Source organism: Oncorhynchus nerka, linkage group LG9b, assembly GCF_034236695.1.
Source record: "Oncorhynchus nerka isolate Pitt River linkage group LG9b, Oner_Uvic_2.0, whole genome shotgun sequence".
NCBI lineage: Eukaryota > Metazoa > Chordata > Actinopteri > Salmoniformes > Salmonidae > Oncorhynchus > Oncorhynchus nerka.
Window position 1 is genome coordinate 29,506,687 of NC_088424.1, and position 18,795 is coordinate 29,525,481.

Below are 18,795 nucleotides of genomic sequence, written 5' to 3' on the forward strand. Positions count from 1 at the left end.
AGACCATGTATGTGTTAGTTACACCATTTAAAACCTAGGAGAGTCTAATACATTTCCCATTGGCATGAATTGTATCTGTAGTGTCCCATCTATTGGAAAAAATATAACTCAATCAACAACCAATCAATCAATCAACGAACAGTCAATCAATCGTTTTGGTCCATAGAGGCTCCAGTGACAGTGACCCAACAGTTGGCCTGTCCAGACCTGCAGGAGGGTAAGATGGCCCGTGTGGCGTGTGACCTCTCTGCTGAGGGCAGCTCGGTCACCTGGCTCAAAGACAACAAGGAGCTGGAGTATGGGGTCAAATACCAGGTCACCACAGAGGGCAAGACACAAGTGCTGCTGATCAAAGACTTTGTGTCTGCTGACCAGGGTGTGTACACCTGTGTGGCCTCAGACGAGGCAGAAAGCTCCCTTAATCTCAACCTACCAAAAGGTACACATGCCCAAACAAACCAGAATATTATACCATGTAATTTTAATTTTGCTTTTCCATTCGCCCACATTAATTTATTATGAAACTCTTGTAAGCCATTCTCCTCAAGCCAAACTGGAAGCTTGGTGGAGATGTGTTTGTTATTTGAGGGTAAATTAAGCTAAGTTCATCTGCTAGTTCTAGCAATCAATCAAATGTATTTATAAAGCCCTTCTTATATCAGCTGATGTCACAAAGTGCTGTACAGAAAACCCCAAACAGCAAGCAATGCAGGTGAAAAAGCACGGTGACTAGGTACAACTCCCTAGAAAGGCCAGAACCTAGGAAGAGAGGAACCAGGCTATGAGGGGTGGCCAGTCCTCTTCTGGCTGTGCCGGATGTAGATTATAATTATTATCAGCTAGTAATGGTGTGAGGTGAGCTCCTTCTTTCAAAGTATAAATGAACACACAACTCCTATCAGAAAATAATTTAATCCCATGGGTAATTGTCACTACATGATCAACATAGTTCTTATAAATGTAGTGTGTGTTGGGGCTGCTATATTGTAGAGATGTCCATTTGCTGCATATAACATTCCATTGTGTCCTGGTTGTAGGTGGAGATGGGGTTCAGTTGGAGGAGGGGGCCCAGCCCAGCCTGCCTCCTGAGGCTGCCTCCGAGGGTGACGTCCATGCACTGTGGGAGGACCTGGCCAAGAAACGCCGCATGAGCCGAGAGCCCACCCTGGACTCCATCTCTGAGCTGCCTGATGAGGAGGACAAGGAGCCCAAGACACCCAAGGGACCAGTCAAGGAGAAGAAAGCCCCGGAGAAGGAGAAGGTGGGGGTGAAAGCCCTGGAGAATGAGAAAGTGGATGTGAAAGCCCCGGAGAAACAAAAGGTGAAAGAAAAGGAAAAGGTTGTAGAGCATGTCATCGTCCCTAAGAAGAAGGTGTTGGAGCCAAACTTGTACACCAGCTCTGAGGACGAATCCAGGCCTCCAACACTGGTTTCCTACCTGAAGAAGAGCAGCAAGTCCTCCGTCTCTGTGTGTGACCAGACAGATTCCATCTCCACTGAGAAGTTCTACACACAGTTCAAGTTGAAAGAGGCGACCACAGTCCAACAGACTTCAGTCCAACAGACCTCATCTTCAGTACAGCAGATCACAGCACAGACCACGGACATCACGGAGGTCGTTGATAAGGAGGACGAAGAAATGGGGCTGCTGGATGCTGCTGTAAAGATCCAGGCTGCCTTCAAGGGGTACAAAGCCCGCAAGGACATGCGTCCAGTCTTCAAGGACGTCTTCAAGGACCAGACCAAGGAACCCAATGGCACCATCCACCTGGAGTGTGTGGCGGAGGGCAAGCCAGAGAAAGTGCGCTGGCTGAAGGATGGCGAGCACCTGGCGGACGGCAAGCACCACCACATTGACATCTACAACGATGGCACCTGCTCTCTTGTCATCACCGCCATAACCACCAAGGACACGGGTGTCTACACCTGTGAGGTCACCAACAAGTTCGGGGTGACCACCCACAGCGGCAAGGTGACGGTGGGCTCGGCGCGGGAGGCATCTGGAAGGAGGCCCCTGACCATGGGCTACAGTGCCGACAGCGAGGCGGAGAGCTCGTCGGCAGAAAGCGAGATGGACGAGTCTCTGAGGCAGGCTAGCAAACGTCTTCGCCGCCTCCTCCGCACACGCCTGCCGGCCACGTCGGAGGAGGAGTCGTTCGTCAGCTGTGATGATGAGGCTGAGCTGCAGGCCCCCGACCCCAAATCGTACCGCGAGGACGAGCGATACATCTACATCCGCTTTGACAAGCGGTCTGAGGCCCAGGTGGCATCTCAGCGCTTCAAGGAGATGTTCACAGCCCAGGGGGTCCCTGTGGAGACCACCATCCAGGAGGCTGGACCTCTCAAAGTGGAGCTGCGCATCATGAAGATGGGATACACTCAAGATGGCTCTGCAACACCCACACAGGAGAAGCAGCTGCCTGTGTTCATGACAGGAGCCCCCGGTATGAAAACCAGAGAGTACATTTCTCTGTATGCCTTGCTGCAATTAAGTTTGATGCTGAGATTATACCATGTAATTAAATAGGTATTTAATGTATCTCTATCGGTTATACTAAGTCATTTTGTCTACCATTCTATTTAGTAATCAAAATGAACCAGTTAAATCACAAAAAGACTAATGCCTTTGACATTGAAGTAATGTACATGTCATTTATTTTGCTTCAATAATATAAATACATGTTTCAATGTGTTTAAATTCCAAACATTAACAGGAGCCTTTGCTTGTTAGCTAAGACGTTACGTGTGTACTTGCTAAACAAATGGTCAAATAGTCCTCATCCAGGCTTTCATCTTGCTTTTCATGGTGTATTGGGTGTTCCATGTGGTTATACTACATGACCTTTTCTGTCTTCGTGTGTGACCTAATGTTCATTTTCTCTTGTCCAAACAGTTTGTCTTTCAGTCATATCAGTGTGTGTCTTCATTGGTATGTTTGTTATGATGTAGTGGCATATGTCCTCAGTTATGTCCCAAACATTTGTTTGTTTTGTCTTTGCTGTAATTTAATGGTTGCTTCAATTTCTTTTTACCCACTTCTTTCCAGTATTGACACTGTATATCCATACTATCGTTCTATTCACACTTACCCTCCATTTCTCCTCATGCTGTTCTGCCCTGCCGTAGTCCTCAGTTTTAAATATGTTTCTCTTTGCTCTCCTTGACCCACTCCGTTCTAGTATTGATACAATCCTTTCCATCCAATAATCCTCATGTTGCACTGCCTGCCTTTACACCCTTTTATATCTGTGCTTTTTTTGTACTGTAAAAGCTAATTATAAAAAAATAGATATAGATAATCCTGGTCAGTAATAATTACACATGGAATACCAGTGAAATTCATCCCCTGCATAATGAATAAAAGCTCCTAATTTATTGTTGTGCCTAACTGATTGTCCCGGTCTCTCCCCCAGCGGCCCCAGTCTTCCTGACTGAACTCCAGAGCCAGGACGTGCCAGACGGTTACCCGGTCAGCTTTGACTGCGTGGTGATTGGGAAGCCTCCACCCAGTGTGCGTTGGTTCAAGGATGGTAAGCTGCTGGAGGAGAACGACCACTACATGATCAACGAGGACCAGGAGGGCTGCCACCAGCTCATCATCACCACCGTGCTGCCCTCTGACATGGGCGTCTACCGCTGTATGGCTGAGAACACCAGCGGCATCGCTGCCACCAAGGCTGAGCTCAGGGTCGACAGTGAGTACAGAACATATAATATTGATTGGTAGGTTGGTTATTTTGTTTGTTATTTTGTTAGTTATGTTGTTTTTGTCGTTGGTTCTTTTGGTTATTTCGTTGTTTATTTAGTTGATTATTTGGGTATTTAGTTGGTTGCTTGGTTGGTTGGTTGACAGTATGCATAGGATATCCTCATCCATGTTATTTTGAGAGTAATTGTGTAATGCATCTCTCTTTCCTCAGTGTCTTGCAGCTCAGACTACGATACTGCAGCTGATGCCACTGAGACCGGCTCCTATATCAGTGCCAAGGGCTACATGTCTAGGTGAATGAGACAACTCAGAGTTTACAAGCCCTTTGACTTTGAATGCAACCTTCTTTACAATGGAATCCTGATTCCTAATAGTACCTAAAATGTTTCTCTGGTCATGTTACTTCTTTACTGACAGCTTTACTTTCTTCCTATCCTCTCCCCTCAGGGAAACGGAAGCCTTTGAGTCTGTGGTAGAGGATGAGCAGATGCCACAAGTACTGGATGAGCTCCATGATGTGCACGTCAGCCCAGGCTCACCCATCGCTAAGATGCAGCTGAAAGTCAAAGGTTGGTCTGTGGGTTACTCTCTACCTCCTCTGCATTAATCAAACCCTGCTAGACTAAGTTGTCTCTGCTCAGTTCCTTCAGAGGTCGATAACTTAAATAGAGAAGAATTAACTAGAGTCATGTGTACCTAGATCTGGTAAAAAAGCCAAGTAAACACTCAAATCTAATTTTATTTGTCACATGCACCAAAATGCTTACTTACAAGCCCTTAACCAACAACGCAGTTCAAGAAATAGAGTTAAGAATATATTTACTAAAAAAACGAAGTAAAAAATACAATAAAATCTAAAAGTAACTCAAGGATATTAGATAACGAGGCTAAATACAGGGGGTACCGGTACAGTCAATGTGCGGGGGTACATGTTAGTCAAGGTAATTTGTAAATAGACTATGCATAGATAATAAACAATGAGTAGCAGCAGTGTAAAAACTACTGCCCCCAGGGCAGGTAAGTCGGAGGCAATTTATTATTTCTGCCCCCAGGGTCAATAACTGAGTTGCTTACTCTTTGTTGATATTTCCCAGGGTTCCCTAGTCCAAGGGTGTACTGGTTCAAGGACGGCCACCCACTGCGTTCCTCAGACAGGATCCTGCTGCTGGACAAGCGAGATACCCACAGCCTGGAAGTCCTGGAGGTGAAGAGGGAGGACACAGGAGAGTACTCTGCCTACATCAGCAACGCTGCTGGAACAGCATACTCCTCTGCTAGGCTGCTGGTTCTGGGTAGGTCTACTCATGACTGAAAGGTTTATATTGAGAGGGATTCCTGTCTTCTACTTAGGATGATGTATTTAGTCTGCATTATGATATGTGTGTTATTGTATACACAACATAACATTCTTGTATTTACTAAAGAATTCATGGTTACCCTCTCAACAGGTCCAGGAGAGCTCATGCCTGTAGAGAAGCACGGTATTTAATTATGATTTTATAATATTCATTGATTAATTCATTTATTCATTCATTACTGCTTGCACTGTTGCCTATAGCATGTCACATTGTTCTGAATTTTGAGCTACGTAATGATGACGCTTTTCTATACCCATGTTTTACTTCCTAGATCCCAAGGTGCCTCTGGTGCCACCCCGCTTCCTGGAGAGGTTCAGCAACAGGAAGGTGAAACAGGGAGCCAGCGTCACCATGTCTGTCAGAGTGGAAGGTATCTATCAACAACACTAAACTCATATATAATGATAGTATATTTAAGCAATAAGGCACGTGGAGGGGTTGTACAGTATATGGCCAATATACCACGGCTAAGGGCTGTTCTTATGCACATCACAACGCGGAGTGCCTGGACACAGCCCTTAGCCGTGGTATATTCTGGGCATATACCACAAAACCCAAGGTGCCTTATTACTATTATAAACTGATTTGAGCAGTACATGTTTTGTCATACACGTGGTATAAACACTGCTGTCAGCCGATTCTCATTTAGGGATCAAACCACCCGGTTTATAAAACATGTTATAAACTTGGTCATTTGTGTCATGCCTAAGAACAGCCTTTAGCCGTGATATATTGGCCATATACCACACACCCTCGGCCCTTATTTATTAATTATAATATATGTGTACGTTTTTGTTTTGTAGTGTGACTCTAAGCTAGAGAAACAACAACTTCAACCTCAGATTGTTTTGGCATGTAGTAATTGGTTTCTATAGCCGCAGTAACAGTACAGTATATCTCTCAACCTTGGCTGAGAGTTGACCAAGTCAGAGGAGCAGACCCAGAATCAGTAACGCGTCCTATGAGAGATACACTTCCATAAAAGATATTGTCATTTATCATACAGACATGCATACGAGTCCACAGACTACTGTTTGATAAGACTATTCATCATACACCATGTGAATTCCCAAGTCCCACTATCTATATGTCTGCTCTCCAAGGTTCTCCCACCCCAATGGTGACGTGGTTGAAAGAGGAGTCTGCTGAGGACGTGTTGTGGATCAAGCCAGACACTAAGGGCTACAAGGTGGCCAGCTCAGGGCGCCAACACAGTCTCATCCTGATGGATGTGGGCTCTAAGCATGCAGGCACATACACCTGCATCGCCACCAACAGGGCCGGACAGTCCATTTGCACTGCCCAATTTGAAGTGGAGGATGGTGAGAAACTGAACGATATACTGTACTTGGTTTGTTTGTTTGGATCCCCATTAGCTGTTACAATAGCAACATTTCTTGAGTCCACAATACATATTAGAGAAACAGCAAAACATACTGACACATGCTTTTCTAATCATACACAATATAAATTCATGTAGTATATGTGTGGCAGACAGCAAGTTCTAATGTGAAACATTCCTAATGTATTATCTGCTTTCTGTTGTAGCACCACGACCAAAGGAAGAGACCACAATCCCTCTGGGGATTACTATCAGCCCTCCAGACGAAGATGTTGGCAGAGGAAAAATGCAGTATCTAGGTGAAGTTGGAACAGAAGAGTTCCTTATGAAGCTCACCTCCCAGATCACGGAAATGGTATCTGCCAAGATCAGCCAAGGTGAGTGAAAATGTGTCATGGGCTGTTCCATCAAAGGTCCAAAATAGGGCACAGTTAGAACATTTTCTTATTTGATTTAAAGAAATGTTCTTCCACTCTGTGTTGATTTAAGATCAAGTAAATACACTTTGTGATTTGATGCAAATTTATTTCGATTTTACATGTAACTTATAATGACTTCTGGAATAGGTTAAAGTAATGTAATATTAATATCTGGTAAATGGGGATATAATGGTCAAATACATCCTGGTGTATTTTACAGTCTGTGCTTTTATTGCAGGCTAAAACATTTGAATCTGCTTGTCTATGCTAATACAGAAAATGTTATTATAGTGTTTTAATAGCATAATAAAATATATATGTATATGTCTCTAATATTGCCATTGATCAAGTCTAAATTCAAATTGTATATATACATGACCTTTGTAATGCTGTCATAAACACTATAAGCTATCTGTCATAACACTTCATCACAGTTTATGTAATGTTATGACAAGTTACTCTCATCCCACATGCAGTACATCAGGCAAAGGGCCAACTAACACACCAGCGTTTGTTGGATACAGCTACACCGCTGTGACTGTGGATATGTCAGTTACTAATAGAGCTTCATGTAGACTTTAAGAATGAACGGCTCAAAGAAAATGTCATGCACATTGCCTCTTGCTGCTCGCCATTTTCTTTATGTTTATATCGTATGCTTTGATCTCTTTCTTCTCACTCACTAATACTTGTTCTGCTTGTGTTTTGAGCAATGTGTGGATTCCTACACCTTGTCCTCCCCTACGACCGACAGATATGGATTGTCATTGCTTCATTTCATCATCCTTCAGCCCTCCATCCATTAATTCACTCACATGCACTCATCCAATCGTTAATTTGTTATTCAGACAGCACACAGAACCATCAAGTGCTCCAGTGGATGAAATCATGGCCCAAAGCCTCCAGTATGTATCCACAGTACATAAAGATCTCAGCTACTCTCACTAAAAACCAGACATCCTTTACACAAGTTAGTGAGTCTCCTCTTATGTTATATGTCCTCCTCTCTGCATCTGTCTCTAGCTGTCTGACTTGGATTGGATTGACTGAATTTAAAAGAGGAGTACTACTTGACATGAAACAAGGGGTCAGAAAATGACGTCCCTCTGTTCGTGTTGCACGACAGTAAGAATATCTTGGCTATCACCGGCGATGATGACTTGTGGAGATGACATTAACATACAGTATTTCACCGTTCAAGACACATTTAAACATTTTGAAACAAAATGGTCAAGATTCCATTGTATAGTGGGGGACAAAACTATCATTAAATCAGTTCCATTATTCTGCTGCCATTTCAGTATAACAAAGAATATTTATACCTGGTCAAACATTTCTCCCTTTATGTTTTTGTGCTCCATGATATTTATTTGATGCATTAGTAGAAGTTGTGTCTTGGCAAAGCAGTGATTACCTGAGCACATGATTCAAATGGCTTTGAAGTGATACTCCGGATAGCATATAGCTGGAATACATGCCTGCACTCAGACATGTATGGACACAACTTAAGACACCACGTCTTATTTGTACAGTATCTTTCTTATGCATGCATCTAGTGTTCTAACTAGTTTGTAATAGTGAAAACTATTTAATCAAATAACTTGTGCAGTAGCAGCAAAACTGTTGATGGCACTAATGTGTAGTTTAGCTAACCTTCTGAGGAATCTTGATAATTAATTGTGCTATGCCAGTGATAATATTCATTTTACGGGTCAAGAAGCCAAAGCTACACATTCCAGGTGGTCTGTGGATGTTTCAGTGGCCAATTTCATCTTTCTGTGAATGTGTGTACAGTATTATTAGGCCTATGTGCAGGTAACTGCCAAAATAAAGGAATCACTTGTGTAAATGAAGGATACTATTGACACTTAATGTAGGTGTTTCCTTTATTTTGGCAGTTACCTGTATATACTTTGATATGTTGAGGTGTGTGTGTGTGTATTGTATGCTCTCCTGGCTGTCTCCCTCTGAACCCCTCCCCTTTGCTGACCCAGCCTCACTACGTGTCCCGGGAGGCGATAGTGACGACGAGACCAAGACACCCTCCGCCTCACCACACCACGGTCGCTCTCGCCCCGGCTCCATTCTCGCTGACTCCTCCTCGGAGTCTGACGACCCTGATGCCAGGGGAGAGGTATGGAACTATATAAAAGGATCTGTCGTTCTTTGTTTGGAACACCTCAGTATCACTTCACTCATACTGGGTCCTCTCTAATGACTCTGAATTTTATTCTCTTATATTTTTGACTGGATTTGCAGACTACTTACTTGACTTATTCCTTTCAGCTCCTAATGCAGAAAAGGGCCTCAACTGGCCTGCATCACCAGCAAACCCAGTTCTGGGCAAATCTCTTATAAATACAATTATATTTTTTAATCCAAGTCACTCTGCAAATGTAAGCTCTTATAGACAAGACTTTGTCTGATGTTCGACTCCTTCTACAGATGTTTGACATCTATGTGGCTACGGCTGACTACAACCCCACCATCCCCAACAAAGATACCATTTCCCTGAAGGAGGGCCAGTATGTTGAGGTTCTGGACTCGGCACATCCACTCAAATGGCTGGTCCGGACCAAACCCACAAAAACCACTCCATCCCGACAAGGCTGGGTCTCACCTGCCTACCTGGATAAAAAACTCAAGGTGTGTTTGAAGATCCAAGTAATTGCTTTAGCACCAATATTGTACATCGACCTCTACTCTCTTGATCCTATTTTAGTTAAATGTTACTGTGTTCTTAATGTTACATTAAACCTTTGTGTTCTAGCTGTCTGATGTTGCTGGTGACATCACAGAGGGAGGTGGAGAAGAGGTCTCAGAAGGAGAGTACAAGAAGAGACTACTGTGAGTCGAGAGCTTCTAGAACATCTCACACTCCTATTAGGGCCAAAACTTACACTGAGATCAGACTGCCATGCAACTCAATCAAGATGATTTGTGTGAAATCAATGCAGGTGGAGGTGCTTCTACACCTGCATTGCTTGCTGTTTGGGGTTTTAGGCTGGGTTCCTGTACAGCACTTTGTAACATCAGCTGATATAAGAAGGGCTTTACAAATACATTTGATTTGATTCGAGAATGAATGTAAAAAATGTTTTTAAAAAGAAGATCGTTAGGATTCGGCTCTGCATGCACAAGCAAGAAACACCACCACACTCAACGACACCCCATAGTAACCACAATGCTCTGTCATCCTCAGCCAACTGATTCAAGACATGATCAACAGCGAGGCAGAGTTTGTCAAAGAGATGGACTTCTTCACCTCCCACCACATCAAGCAAGTGGAGAGCCCTGACACCCCATCTGACATCACCAGCCAGAAGGAGGCCATATTCAGGAACATCAACGAGATCAAGGCCTTCCATAGCCAGTAAGTACCACTGACTGTTTTTTTGGCCCGTCTTCAAACAAACTTAAACTTTTAAGGATTAATGAAGCTTTCATAAACCCTTTATAAGGCTTGTATGTATGTATGTATGTATGTATGTATGTATGTATGTATGTATGTATGACCTAACTGGTTCTATTGCATTGATGTTTTGTCATTATATAATACCATACCATTACAAAACATTAGGAACACCTGCTCTTTCCATAACATAGACTGACCAGGTGAATCCACCTGAAAGCTATGATCACTTGTTAAATCCACTTCAATCAGTGTAGATGAAGGGGTTATTTTGAGACAATTGAGACATAAGCCTTGAGACAATTGAGACATGGATTGTGTATGTGTGCCATTCAGAGGGTGAATGGGCAAGGCAAAATATTTGAGTGCCTTTGAACGGGGTATGGTAGTAGGTGCCAGGCACACTGGTTTAAGTGTATCAAGAACTGCAATGCTGCTGGGTTTTTTCACACAACAGTTTCCCGTGTGTCTCAAAAATGATCCACCACCAAAAGGACATTCAGCCAACTTGACACAACTGTGGGAAACATTGAGTCAACATGGGCCAGCATCCCTGTGGAACGCTTTTGACACCTTGTCGAGTCCATGCACCAACGAATTGAGGCTGTTCTGAGGGCAAAAGGGGGTACAACTGAATATTAGGAAGGTGTTTGTAATGTTTTGTACACTCTGTATATACCACTTATAAACTGGGTAGTTTGGGTTCTGGATGCTGATTGGATGTGTTCTAAATAAACACAGTAAAAAAACTCAGACTCTTATTAAAGCTCAAACCAAGTTTATTCACCCACTGGGTCATACAGCTGCATAAGACAAATCATATCCACACAAGCACTAGTATTTCATCCTTTCTCCTATGCTGAGCCCCTCCTTACACCTCTGAACAGCCAATACACCTCTGTTACTATGCAGAAGATTAGTGATGTCTGTTCTTCCCCACTTCTTCTAACCTGACCTCTGCCCAAATTCCTCACTCCTCCCCAACCCACTGTCATGAGACTGTCTCTTCTCCTCCCATAGGATCCCTAATGTCTGACAATAACATATCCTGGTAGAACGTAAACATTCTACATTCCCCTCTCTCCTCCAGTGACATGAAAAATGATATTTAATGTTTTCAAGTCTAAAAGTCAGAACCCAACAGATGAAACAGCATTCCAGCTGTGAGTATATCAGACAATATACCACAGGTATTACATAAAATTACACTAAACAAAAATATAAACGCAACATGTAAAGTGTTGGTCCTATGTTTCATGAGCTGAAATAAAATATCCCCAAAAATGTTCACACACACAAAAACAATATTTCTCTCAAACTTTGTGCACACATTTGTTTACATCCCTGTTAGTGAGAATTTCTCATTTGCCAAGATAATCCATCCACCTGACAGGTGTGGCATATTAATAGGCTGATTAAGCATACTGTAATGTCAAGTAATATTTCTAAATGTATATAACTTCCTTAATTTTGCTGGACCCCAGGAAGGGTAGCTGCTGCATTGGCAGCAGCCAATGGGGATCCTTAATAAATACAATTTACACGAGTGCACCATTGTGCTGGGCACAATAAAAGGCCACACAACACAATGCCACAGATGTTTTGAGGTGGTGTGCAATTGGCATGCTGACTGCAGGAATGTCCACCAGAGCTATTGCCAGAGAATTGAATATTAATTTCTCTACTATAAGCCATCGCCAACGTCATTTTAGAGAATTTGGCAGTACGTCCAACATGCCTCACAACTGCAAATCACATGTATAGCATTGTGTGGGTGAGCGGTTTGCTGATTCAACATTGTGAACAGAGTGCCCCATGGTGATGGTGAGGTTATGGTATGGGCAGGCATAAGCTACAGACAACAAGCACAATTGCATTTTATCAATGACAATTTGAATGCACATCAATACCGTGACGAGATCCTGAGGCCCATTTTCGTACCATTCATCCACCGCCATCACTTTATGTTTCAGCATAATAAGGCATGGCCTCATGTCACAAGGATCTGTACACATTTCCTGGAAGTTGAAAATATTCCAGTTCTACCATGGCCTGCATACTCACCAGACGTCACCTATTGAGCATGTTTGGTTGCTCAGGATTTGACGTGTGTGACAGCGTGTTCCAGTTCTACCATGGCCTGCATACTCACCAGACGTCACCTATTGAGCATGTTTGGTTGCTCAGGATTTGACGTGTGTGACAGCGTGTTCCAGTTCCCGCCAAAATCCAGCAACTTCGCAGAGCCATTGAAGAGGAGTGAGACAACATTCCACAGGCCACAATCAACAGCCTGATAAATTCTATACGAAGGAGATGTGTGGCGTGCATGAGAAAAATGGTGGTCACACCAGATACTGACTGGTTTTCTGATCCACCGCCCCTACCTTTTTTTTAAGGTACCAGTGACCAACAAACAAATATCTGTAGTCCCAGTTATGTGAAATACATAGATTAGGGCCTATTTCAATTGATTCATTTCCTTATGTGAACTGTAATTCAGTAAAATCTTTTAAATTGTTGCATATTGCATTTATATTTTTGTTCAGTATATTTTTTACTGTTCTATTTATCTTGGTAACCGGTTTGTAAAAGCAATAAGTCACCTCTGGGGTTTGCGTCATGCCTAAGGTTTGCGTAAGAACAACCCATAGCCGTGATATATTGGCCATTATAAACTGGGTGGTTTGAGCCCTGAGTGCTGATTGACTGACAGCCATGGTATATCAGACCGTATACCATGGGTATGATAAAACCTTTATTTGTATTACTCTAATTACGTTGGTAACCAGTTTATAATAGCAATAAGGCACCTCTGGGGTTTGAGGTACTTTGCCAGTATACCACGGCTAAGGGCTGTGTCGAGGCACTCTGTTTTGCATTGTGAGAATGAACAGTCCTTAGCCTTGGTATATTGGCCATATACCACACCCCCTCGGGCCTTATTGCTTAATAAACATATCACACCACCTCTGGGTTTATTGCTTAAATATACTGGTAATAATTACATTTCTCACAAAGCTGCTGAATGACACATACTGTGTCATGTGCAGGTCCATGCTCCCTAAGTTGAGCCACTGCGACACTGATGACGACGTGGCCATGCGCTTCCTGAGGAGTGGCGAGGGCTTTGAGAAGTACCTCCAGTACCTCGTAGGCCAGCAAAAGGCAGAGGCAGCTATCAGTGACAAGACCGTACACCACTTCTTCAAGGTAAGTGAACCCTTCACAAATACTGTTAGCACAAGTGGTCATTAATGTGTAAGTCTTCTCATCTTACTGACTATGTAAGGCTAGTAATGGCCATGTTTCTAAACCCTGTTGTCTTTGTCACAGGAATACACAGACAAAGAACAGGCCAGTGCCGACCCTGCTCAAGGTCCTGTACTGAGCATCAACGCCTACCTACAGAAACCTCTGGACAGAATCCAGAAGTACAAGGCCTTGCTCAAGGTGAGAGTTTAACACTGTAAATCGGGTATTCTTTGTTCTTGTTCACACACTAGGAATTAATGCACCAGAGCCTAAATTGTCATATGTTTTTATGTTATATAATCTTGTTTAAATATTAGTGTTATTATTATTATTATCTTAAATCGTTGTGCCCATTTCTGTGACTGTAGGAGCTGATCAGGAACAAGGCCAGGAACGGTCAGAACTGCTGCCTGCTGGAGGAGGCCTATGCCATGGTTTCATCCCTGCCTCAGCGTTCAGAGAACACACACCACGTCTCCATGATAGAGAACTATCCTGCCACTCTGGATGTATTGGGGGAGCCCATCAGACAGGTGAATAACCAAAACCCATTTGCTTCCGTTTGGTGGCTAGTGAATACGACCATATTCTTGAGGATTTTCAACTAATTTTGTTTCCGTAGCCTATGTGACGGTGTTGTGTTTTGTGACAGGGACCCTTCATGGTGTGGGAGGGTGCACCTGGGGTAAGGTCCTCCTCCAGAGGTCACCATCGACATGCGTTCCTCTTCAAAAACTATGTCATCATCTGCAAATCCAAGAGAGACACCAACACAGACACCCAGGGCTACGTCTTTAAGAACATGATGAAGGTAAGACTCTCTTCATTGCTCTTTCTAAAAACTCCAGATGTAACTCAGCATGTCTATCCACTGAAACAAGTCACTAAAGAATTAGTCAACTCTAAACACCAGACAATTCCAATCTGTTGTTCAGGGTTGGCATAGAAATAGATTGCTGCTGGAGAGAATATATCATCAATGTCACATTTCCTATGACATAAAAATCATTTCCTAACAGATAAATAAATAAAGTGAATCGTGAGGATAGTCTTGAGGATAACTACTGTTTCTCTGTCTGTCTCCCTCCCTAGCTGAACAACATAGATGTGAATGAGACAGTGGAGGGTGATGACCGGGCCTTTGAGATCTGGCACGAGCGTGAGGACTCTGTCAGGAAGTACACGCTTCAGGCTCGCACCGTCATCATCAAGAACTCCTGGCTGCGAGACCTCAGGGAACTGCAGCAGCGCTACACCATGCCTGCCTGGAGTGAGTCTGACACACATATATTCACTCAGATCCACCAGACAAACAGAGACAAGTTTGACATAGCATATTGTGATCTAACCTTTACTATCAAACAAGTACTTTTTACATACTATGAAATTGCATACTATAATTTAATCTGTAATTGCATAAAATGTGTCATCTCTCCACTCAGGATTGATTGAAGTGTAACTACATCCCTCTATCTGTCCAGGTATGCCTGACTTTGATGAGCTTCTGGCTGACTGCACAGCGGAGCTGAGACAGACGGTGAAACTGGCCTGCAAGGTTACTGGAGTACCCAAACCTGTGGTCACCTGGTACAAGGGTATGAGACACACCATCGAGACCGCTGTGCGAAACGCAATAGCTGTGCATACAGTGCATGTTTGTTTTTATCTACATAGCCCATACCCTGTTAATGTTTTTGAGGTAGAAACACCTCCTATGTTAAAACTGTTTCCTCCTCTGATGACAGACGGGCGGGCAGTGGAGGCCGACCCTCACCACATCATCATCGAGGATCCTGACGGTTCCTGCACCCTGATCCTGGACAACATGACGGCTGATGACTCTGGACAGTACATGTGCTTTGCCACTAGCACAGCAGGCAACGCCAGCACCCTGGGAAAGATCACTGTCCAAGGTCAGTCTCTATTACAGAGGGGAAATGACACCAACATTAGGCTTGAACTGTGAAAGTGAACATAGTGCACACCCAGTGAGTGTCTAAAACATTAGGAACACCTGCTCTTTCCATGACATAGACTGACCAGTTGAATCCAGGTGAAAGCTATGATCCCTTATTGATGTCACTTGTTAAATCCACTTCAATCAAATCAGTGTAGATGAGGGGGAGGAGACCGGATAAAGAATGATTTTTAAGCCTTGAGACATGGATTGTGTGCCATTTAGTTGGTGATTTAGGTTCCTTTGAACGGCTTATGGTAGTAGGTGCCAGGCACACCGGTTTGAGTGTGTCAAGAACTGCAATGCTGCTGGGTTTTTCATGCTCAGCAGTTTTCCGTGTGTATCAAGAATGGTCCACAACCCAAAGGACATCCAGTCAACTTGACACGACTGTGAGAGGCATTGGAGTCAACATGGGCCAGTATCCCTGTGGAACGCTTTCGATACCTTGTAGGGTCCACGCCCCGATAAATCGAGGCTGTTCTGAGGGCAAAAGGGGGTCCAACTCAATATTAGGATGGAGTTCCTAATGTTTTGTACACTCAGTGTAGAGTGCCTTGCGAAAGTATTCGGCCCCCTTGAACTTTGCGACCTTTTGCCACATTTCAGGCTTCAAACATAAAGATATAAAACTGTATTTTTTTGTGAAGAATCAACAACAAGTGGGACACAATCATGAAGTGGAACGACATTTATTGGATATTTCAAACTTTTTTAACAAATCAAAAACTGAAAAGCTCATCACCCTGAACACACCATCCCCACTGTCAAACATGGTGGTGGCAGCATCATGGTTTGGGCCTGCTCTTCTTCAGCAGGGACAGGGAAGATGGTTAAAATTGATGGGAAGATGGATGGAGCCAAATACAGGACCATTCTGGAAGAAAACCTGATGGAGTCTGCAAAAGACCTGAGACTGGGACGGAGATTTGTCTTCCAACAAGACAATGATCCAAAACATAAAGCAAAATCTACAATGGAATGGTTCAAAAATAAACATATCCAGGTGTTAGAATGGCCAAGTCAAAGTCCAGACCTGAATCCAATCGAGAATCTGTGGAAAGAACTGAAAACTGCTGTTCACAAATGCTCTCCATCCAACCTCACTGAGCTCGAGCTGTTTTGCAAGGAGGAATGGGAAACAATGTCAGTCTCTCGATGTGCAAAACTGATAGAAACATACCCCAAGCGACTTACAGCTGTAATCGCAGCAAAAGGTGGCGCTACAAAGTATTAACTTAAGGGGGCTGAATAATTTTGCACGCCCAATTTTTAAGTTTTTGATTTGTTAAAAAAGTTTGAAATATCCAATAAATGTCGTTCCACTTCATGATTGTGTCCCACTTGTTGATTCTTCACAAAAAAATACAGTTTTATATCTTTATGTTTGAAGCCTGAAATGTGGCAAAAGGTCGCAAAGTTCAAGGGGGCCGAATACTTTCGCAAGGCACTGTACATGTCAAAAGTAAAAGTGATTGATACTTTGCTTTGGGGAAAAATCTACAATTCCAAGAATCTAAATTGTCTGGGAGGAATGTTGATCTTGTAAAAAAATAAGCCTGTTTTCAAGAGTAACAATTGTGTGTTTTAGTGCCTCCTCGTTTCGTGAACAAGATGAGGAATGCTGTCTTAATCGTTGGTGAGGATGCTCAGTTTTCCTGCACCATCCAGAGCGCCCCCAGCCCCAAGATCAGGTACACTACACCACACCTGTCTCCCAGGCTCTTTAAACTGACAATTTTTTTGTGACAGTGGACTGTGCCATTTGCTTCTTCCTACTGTGCTCATTATGTTGCCCATTCTTAATAGTTAATATACTGTATAAGCTAATAAATAAGTATGTGTAAGGATATTCATATTATCTCAAAATGTCATTTCATGCGTGTCCATGAACAGATGGTTCAAGGAGGGCAGGCTGCTGACTGACCAGGAGAAGTATCAGACCTACACTGAGTCCCGTAGTGGAGTCCTGGTGCTGGTCATTAAAGGCCCTACGGAGAGAGACCTGGGACACTACGAGTGTGAGGTAGGCCTTTAATTCACCACCCCTTGGCCGGTTTCCCAGCCAAATAAAGCCTAGTACAAGACTGAAATGTACTTTGAATAGAGATTCTTAATCCAGGACTGGCCTAATATGGGTCCAGGAAACCATTCCATACAGTTGTAAAACACTGGACTGCAAAGCACCTCGTGTGAATAGCTGCTGCTGTATCACTTGTGAATGATCAATACAAAAGACAAATGAGAGATACAGTAGTAGTAACATGTAACAGTAGTTACATTATTTGGATGCTTGACGTCCCTTCAAAGAGGATTGTTTTCATGAGACATTACATTGATAAGATGAAGCCATTGTTTCAGTAAGCCTAATGTATTCTCCTCCCTGCCCATCCCAGTTGTCTAACCGACTGGGCAGTGCTAAATGTGCAGTTGATCTGTGCCTTCCTTCTGCTGTGGCTAGAAGAGGAGAGCAGGCGATCACCATCGAAGGTAGGAATACTCCCATTCATGCACATACCGTTGTGCATTAGCATGCCTTCAATTTACCTCTTTTACCAGGTTCTTAAAATGTAGAGAATGTATGCTTTAATTTCCATAAGCCACGTTCCTACAAAGGAAAAGATGAACCATCAGTTCATCAACAATTTAGATGATGTAGTCTTTTTGTCTTAACATTAGCTATCAATTTATCTGACTAACTCCATAAGCCCTGTCCTGCTTTCCTTCTAGTCACTGAGCAGGAGACTAAAACACCAAAGAAAACCATCATCATGTAAGTGTGACCAGGTTATGATACAGACTATAAGAAGCATGCATACTTGTGTGTGTCCTCCTTAGGCCTCTGCAAGCATGGCCAGGCAGTATTTCAATCCTGAGTGTAAGAGGGGCTCACTCAACGCCAAATATAACATCCAAGGAGCCGGCATTTGGAATGGTTCCATAAGGGAATGGTTGTTAATATTTTTTTGTCTGCAAATTTTCCTTAACTCATGTACCATTGCATGACATGTTTGTATGAGTAGACAGGACTCCACTTTGTGTGTCCGTGTGCGTGTGCGTGTGCGTGTACACGCTAATTAACACCTTTTGTATGTAGTCTTATTGTGAAAACAGCATGCCAGCAAGTTGTTCTATCTCTCTGCTGTCTCTCTCATACCTTCTGTTCTGTTCCTGGCATACAATACACTCTTAGAAAAAATGGTTCTAACTGGAACCAAAAATTATCCTCATTTGGGTTCTCCTATGGGGACAGCCAAAGAATCCTTTTAGGTTCTAGATTTAACCTTTTTTTAAGTGTTCCTTCTGGTCTGTCCCTCTTTCACACCCTCTGTGCTGTGTCCCC

General features: G+C 43.2%; 1 protein-coding gene across 6 annotated transcripts in view; it reads left to right on the forward strand.

The window, feature by feature from the left end:
• The window catches only part of LOC115114564 (obscurin-like), a 105,053-nt gene that overhangs the window by 82,319 nt on the left and 3,939 nt on the right, over positions 1-18,795 (forward strand). For all 6 annotated transcript variants that reach the window (XM_065013495.1, XM_065013496.1, XM_065013497.1 and 3 more), the window contains 25 exons: positions 167-439; positions 1,038-2,444; positions 3,414-3,695; positions 3,921-4,002; positions 4,157-4,278; positions 4,804-5,001; positions 5,158-5,190; positions 5,339-5,437; positions 6,171-6,389; positions 6,616-6,786; positions 8,823-8,962; positions 9,274-9,474; positions 9,599-9,675; positions 10,031-10,201; positions 13,294-13,453; positions 13,577-13,693; positions 13,864-14,028; positions 14,148-14,306; positions 14,588-14,765; positions 14,977-15,090; positions 15,241-15,408; positions 17,044-17,146; positions 17,349-17,478; positions 17,849-17,942; positions 18,183-18,225. In XM_065013495.1, coding sequence (XP_064869567.1) covers positions 167-439; positions 1,038-2,444; positions 3,414-3,695; positions 3,921-4,002; positions 4,157-4,278; positions 4,804-5,001; positions 5,158-5,190; positions 5,339-5,437; positions 6,171-6,389; positions 6,616-6,786; positions 8,823-8,962; positions 9,274-9,474; positions 9,599-9,675; positions 10,031-10,201; positions 13,294-13,453; positions 13,577-13,693; positions 13,864-14,028; positions 14,148-14,306; positions 14,588-14,765; positions 14,977-15,090; positions 15,241-15,408; positions 17,044-17,146; positions 17,349-17,478; positions 17,849-17,942; positions 18,183-18,225 — 4,906 coding nt within the window. The remainder of the gene's footprint in view (positions 1-166; positions 440-1,037; positions 2,445-3,413; positions 3,696-3,920; positions 4,003-4,156; positions 4,279-4,803; positions 5,002-5,157; positions 5,191-5,338; positions 5,438-6,170; positions 6,390-6,615; positions 6,787-8,822; positions 8,963-9,273; positions 9,475-9,598; positions 9,676-10,030; positions 10,202-13,293; positions 13,454-13,576; positions 13,694-13,863; positions 14,029-14,147; positions 14,307-14,587; positions 14,766-14,976; positions 15,091-15,240; positions 15,409-17,043; positions 17,147-17,348; positions 17,479-17,848; positions 17,943-18,182; positions 18,226-18,795) is intronic.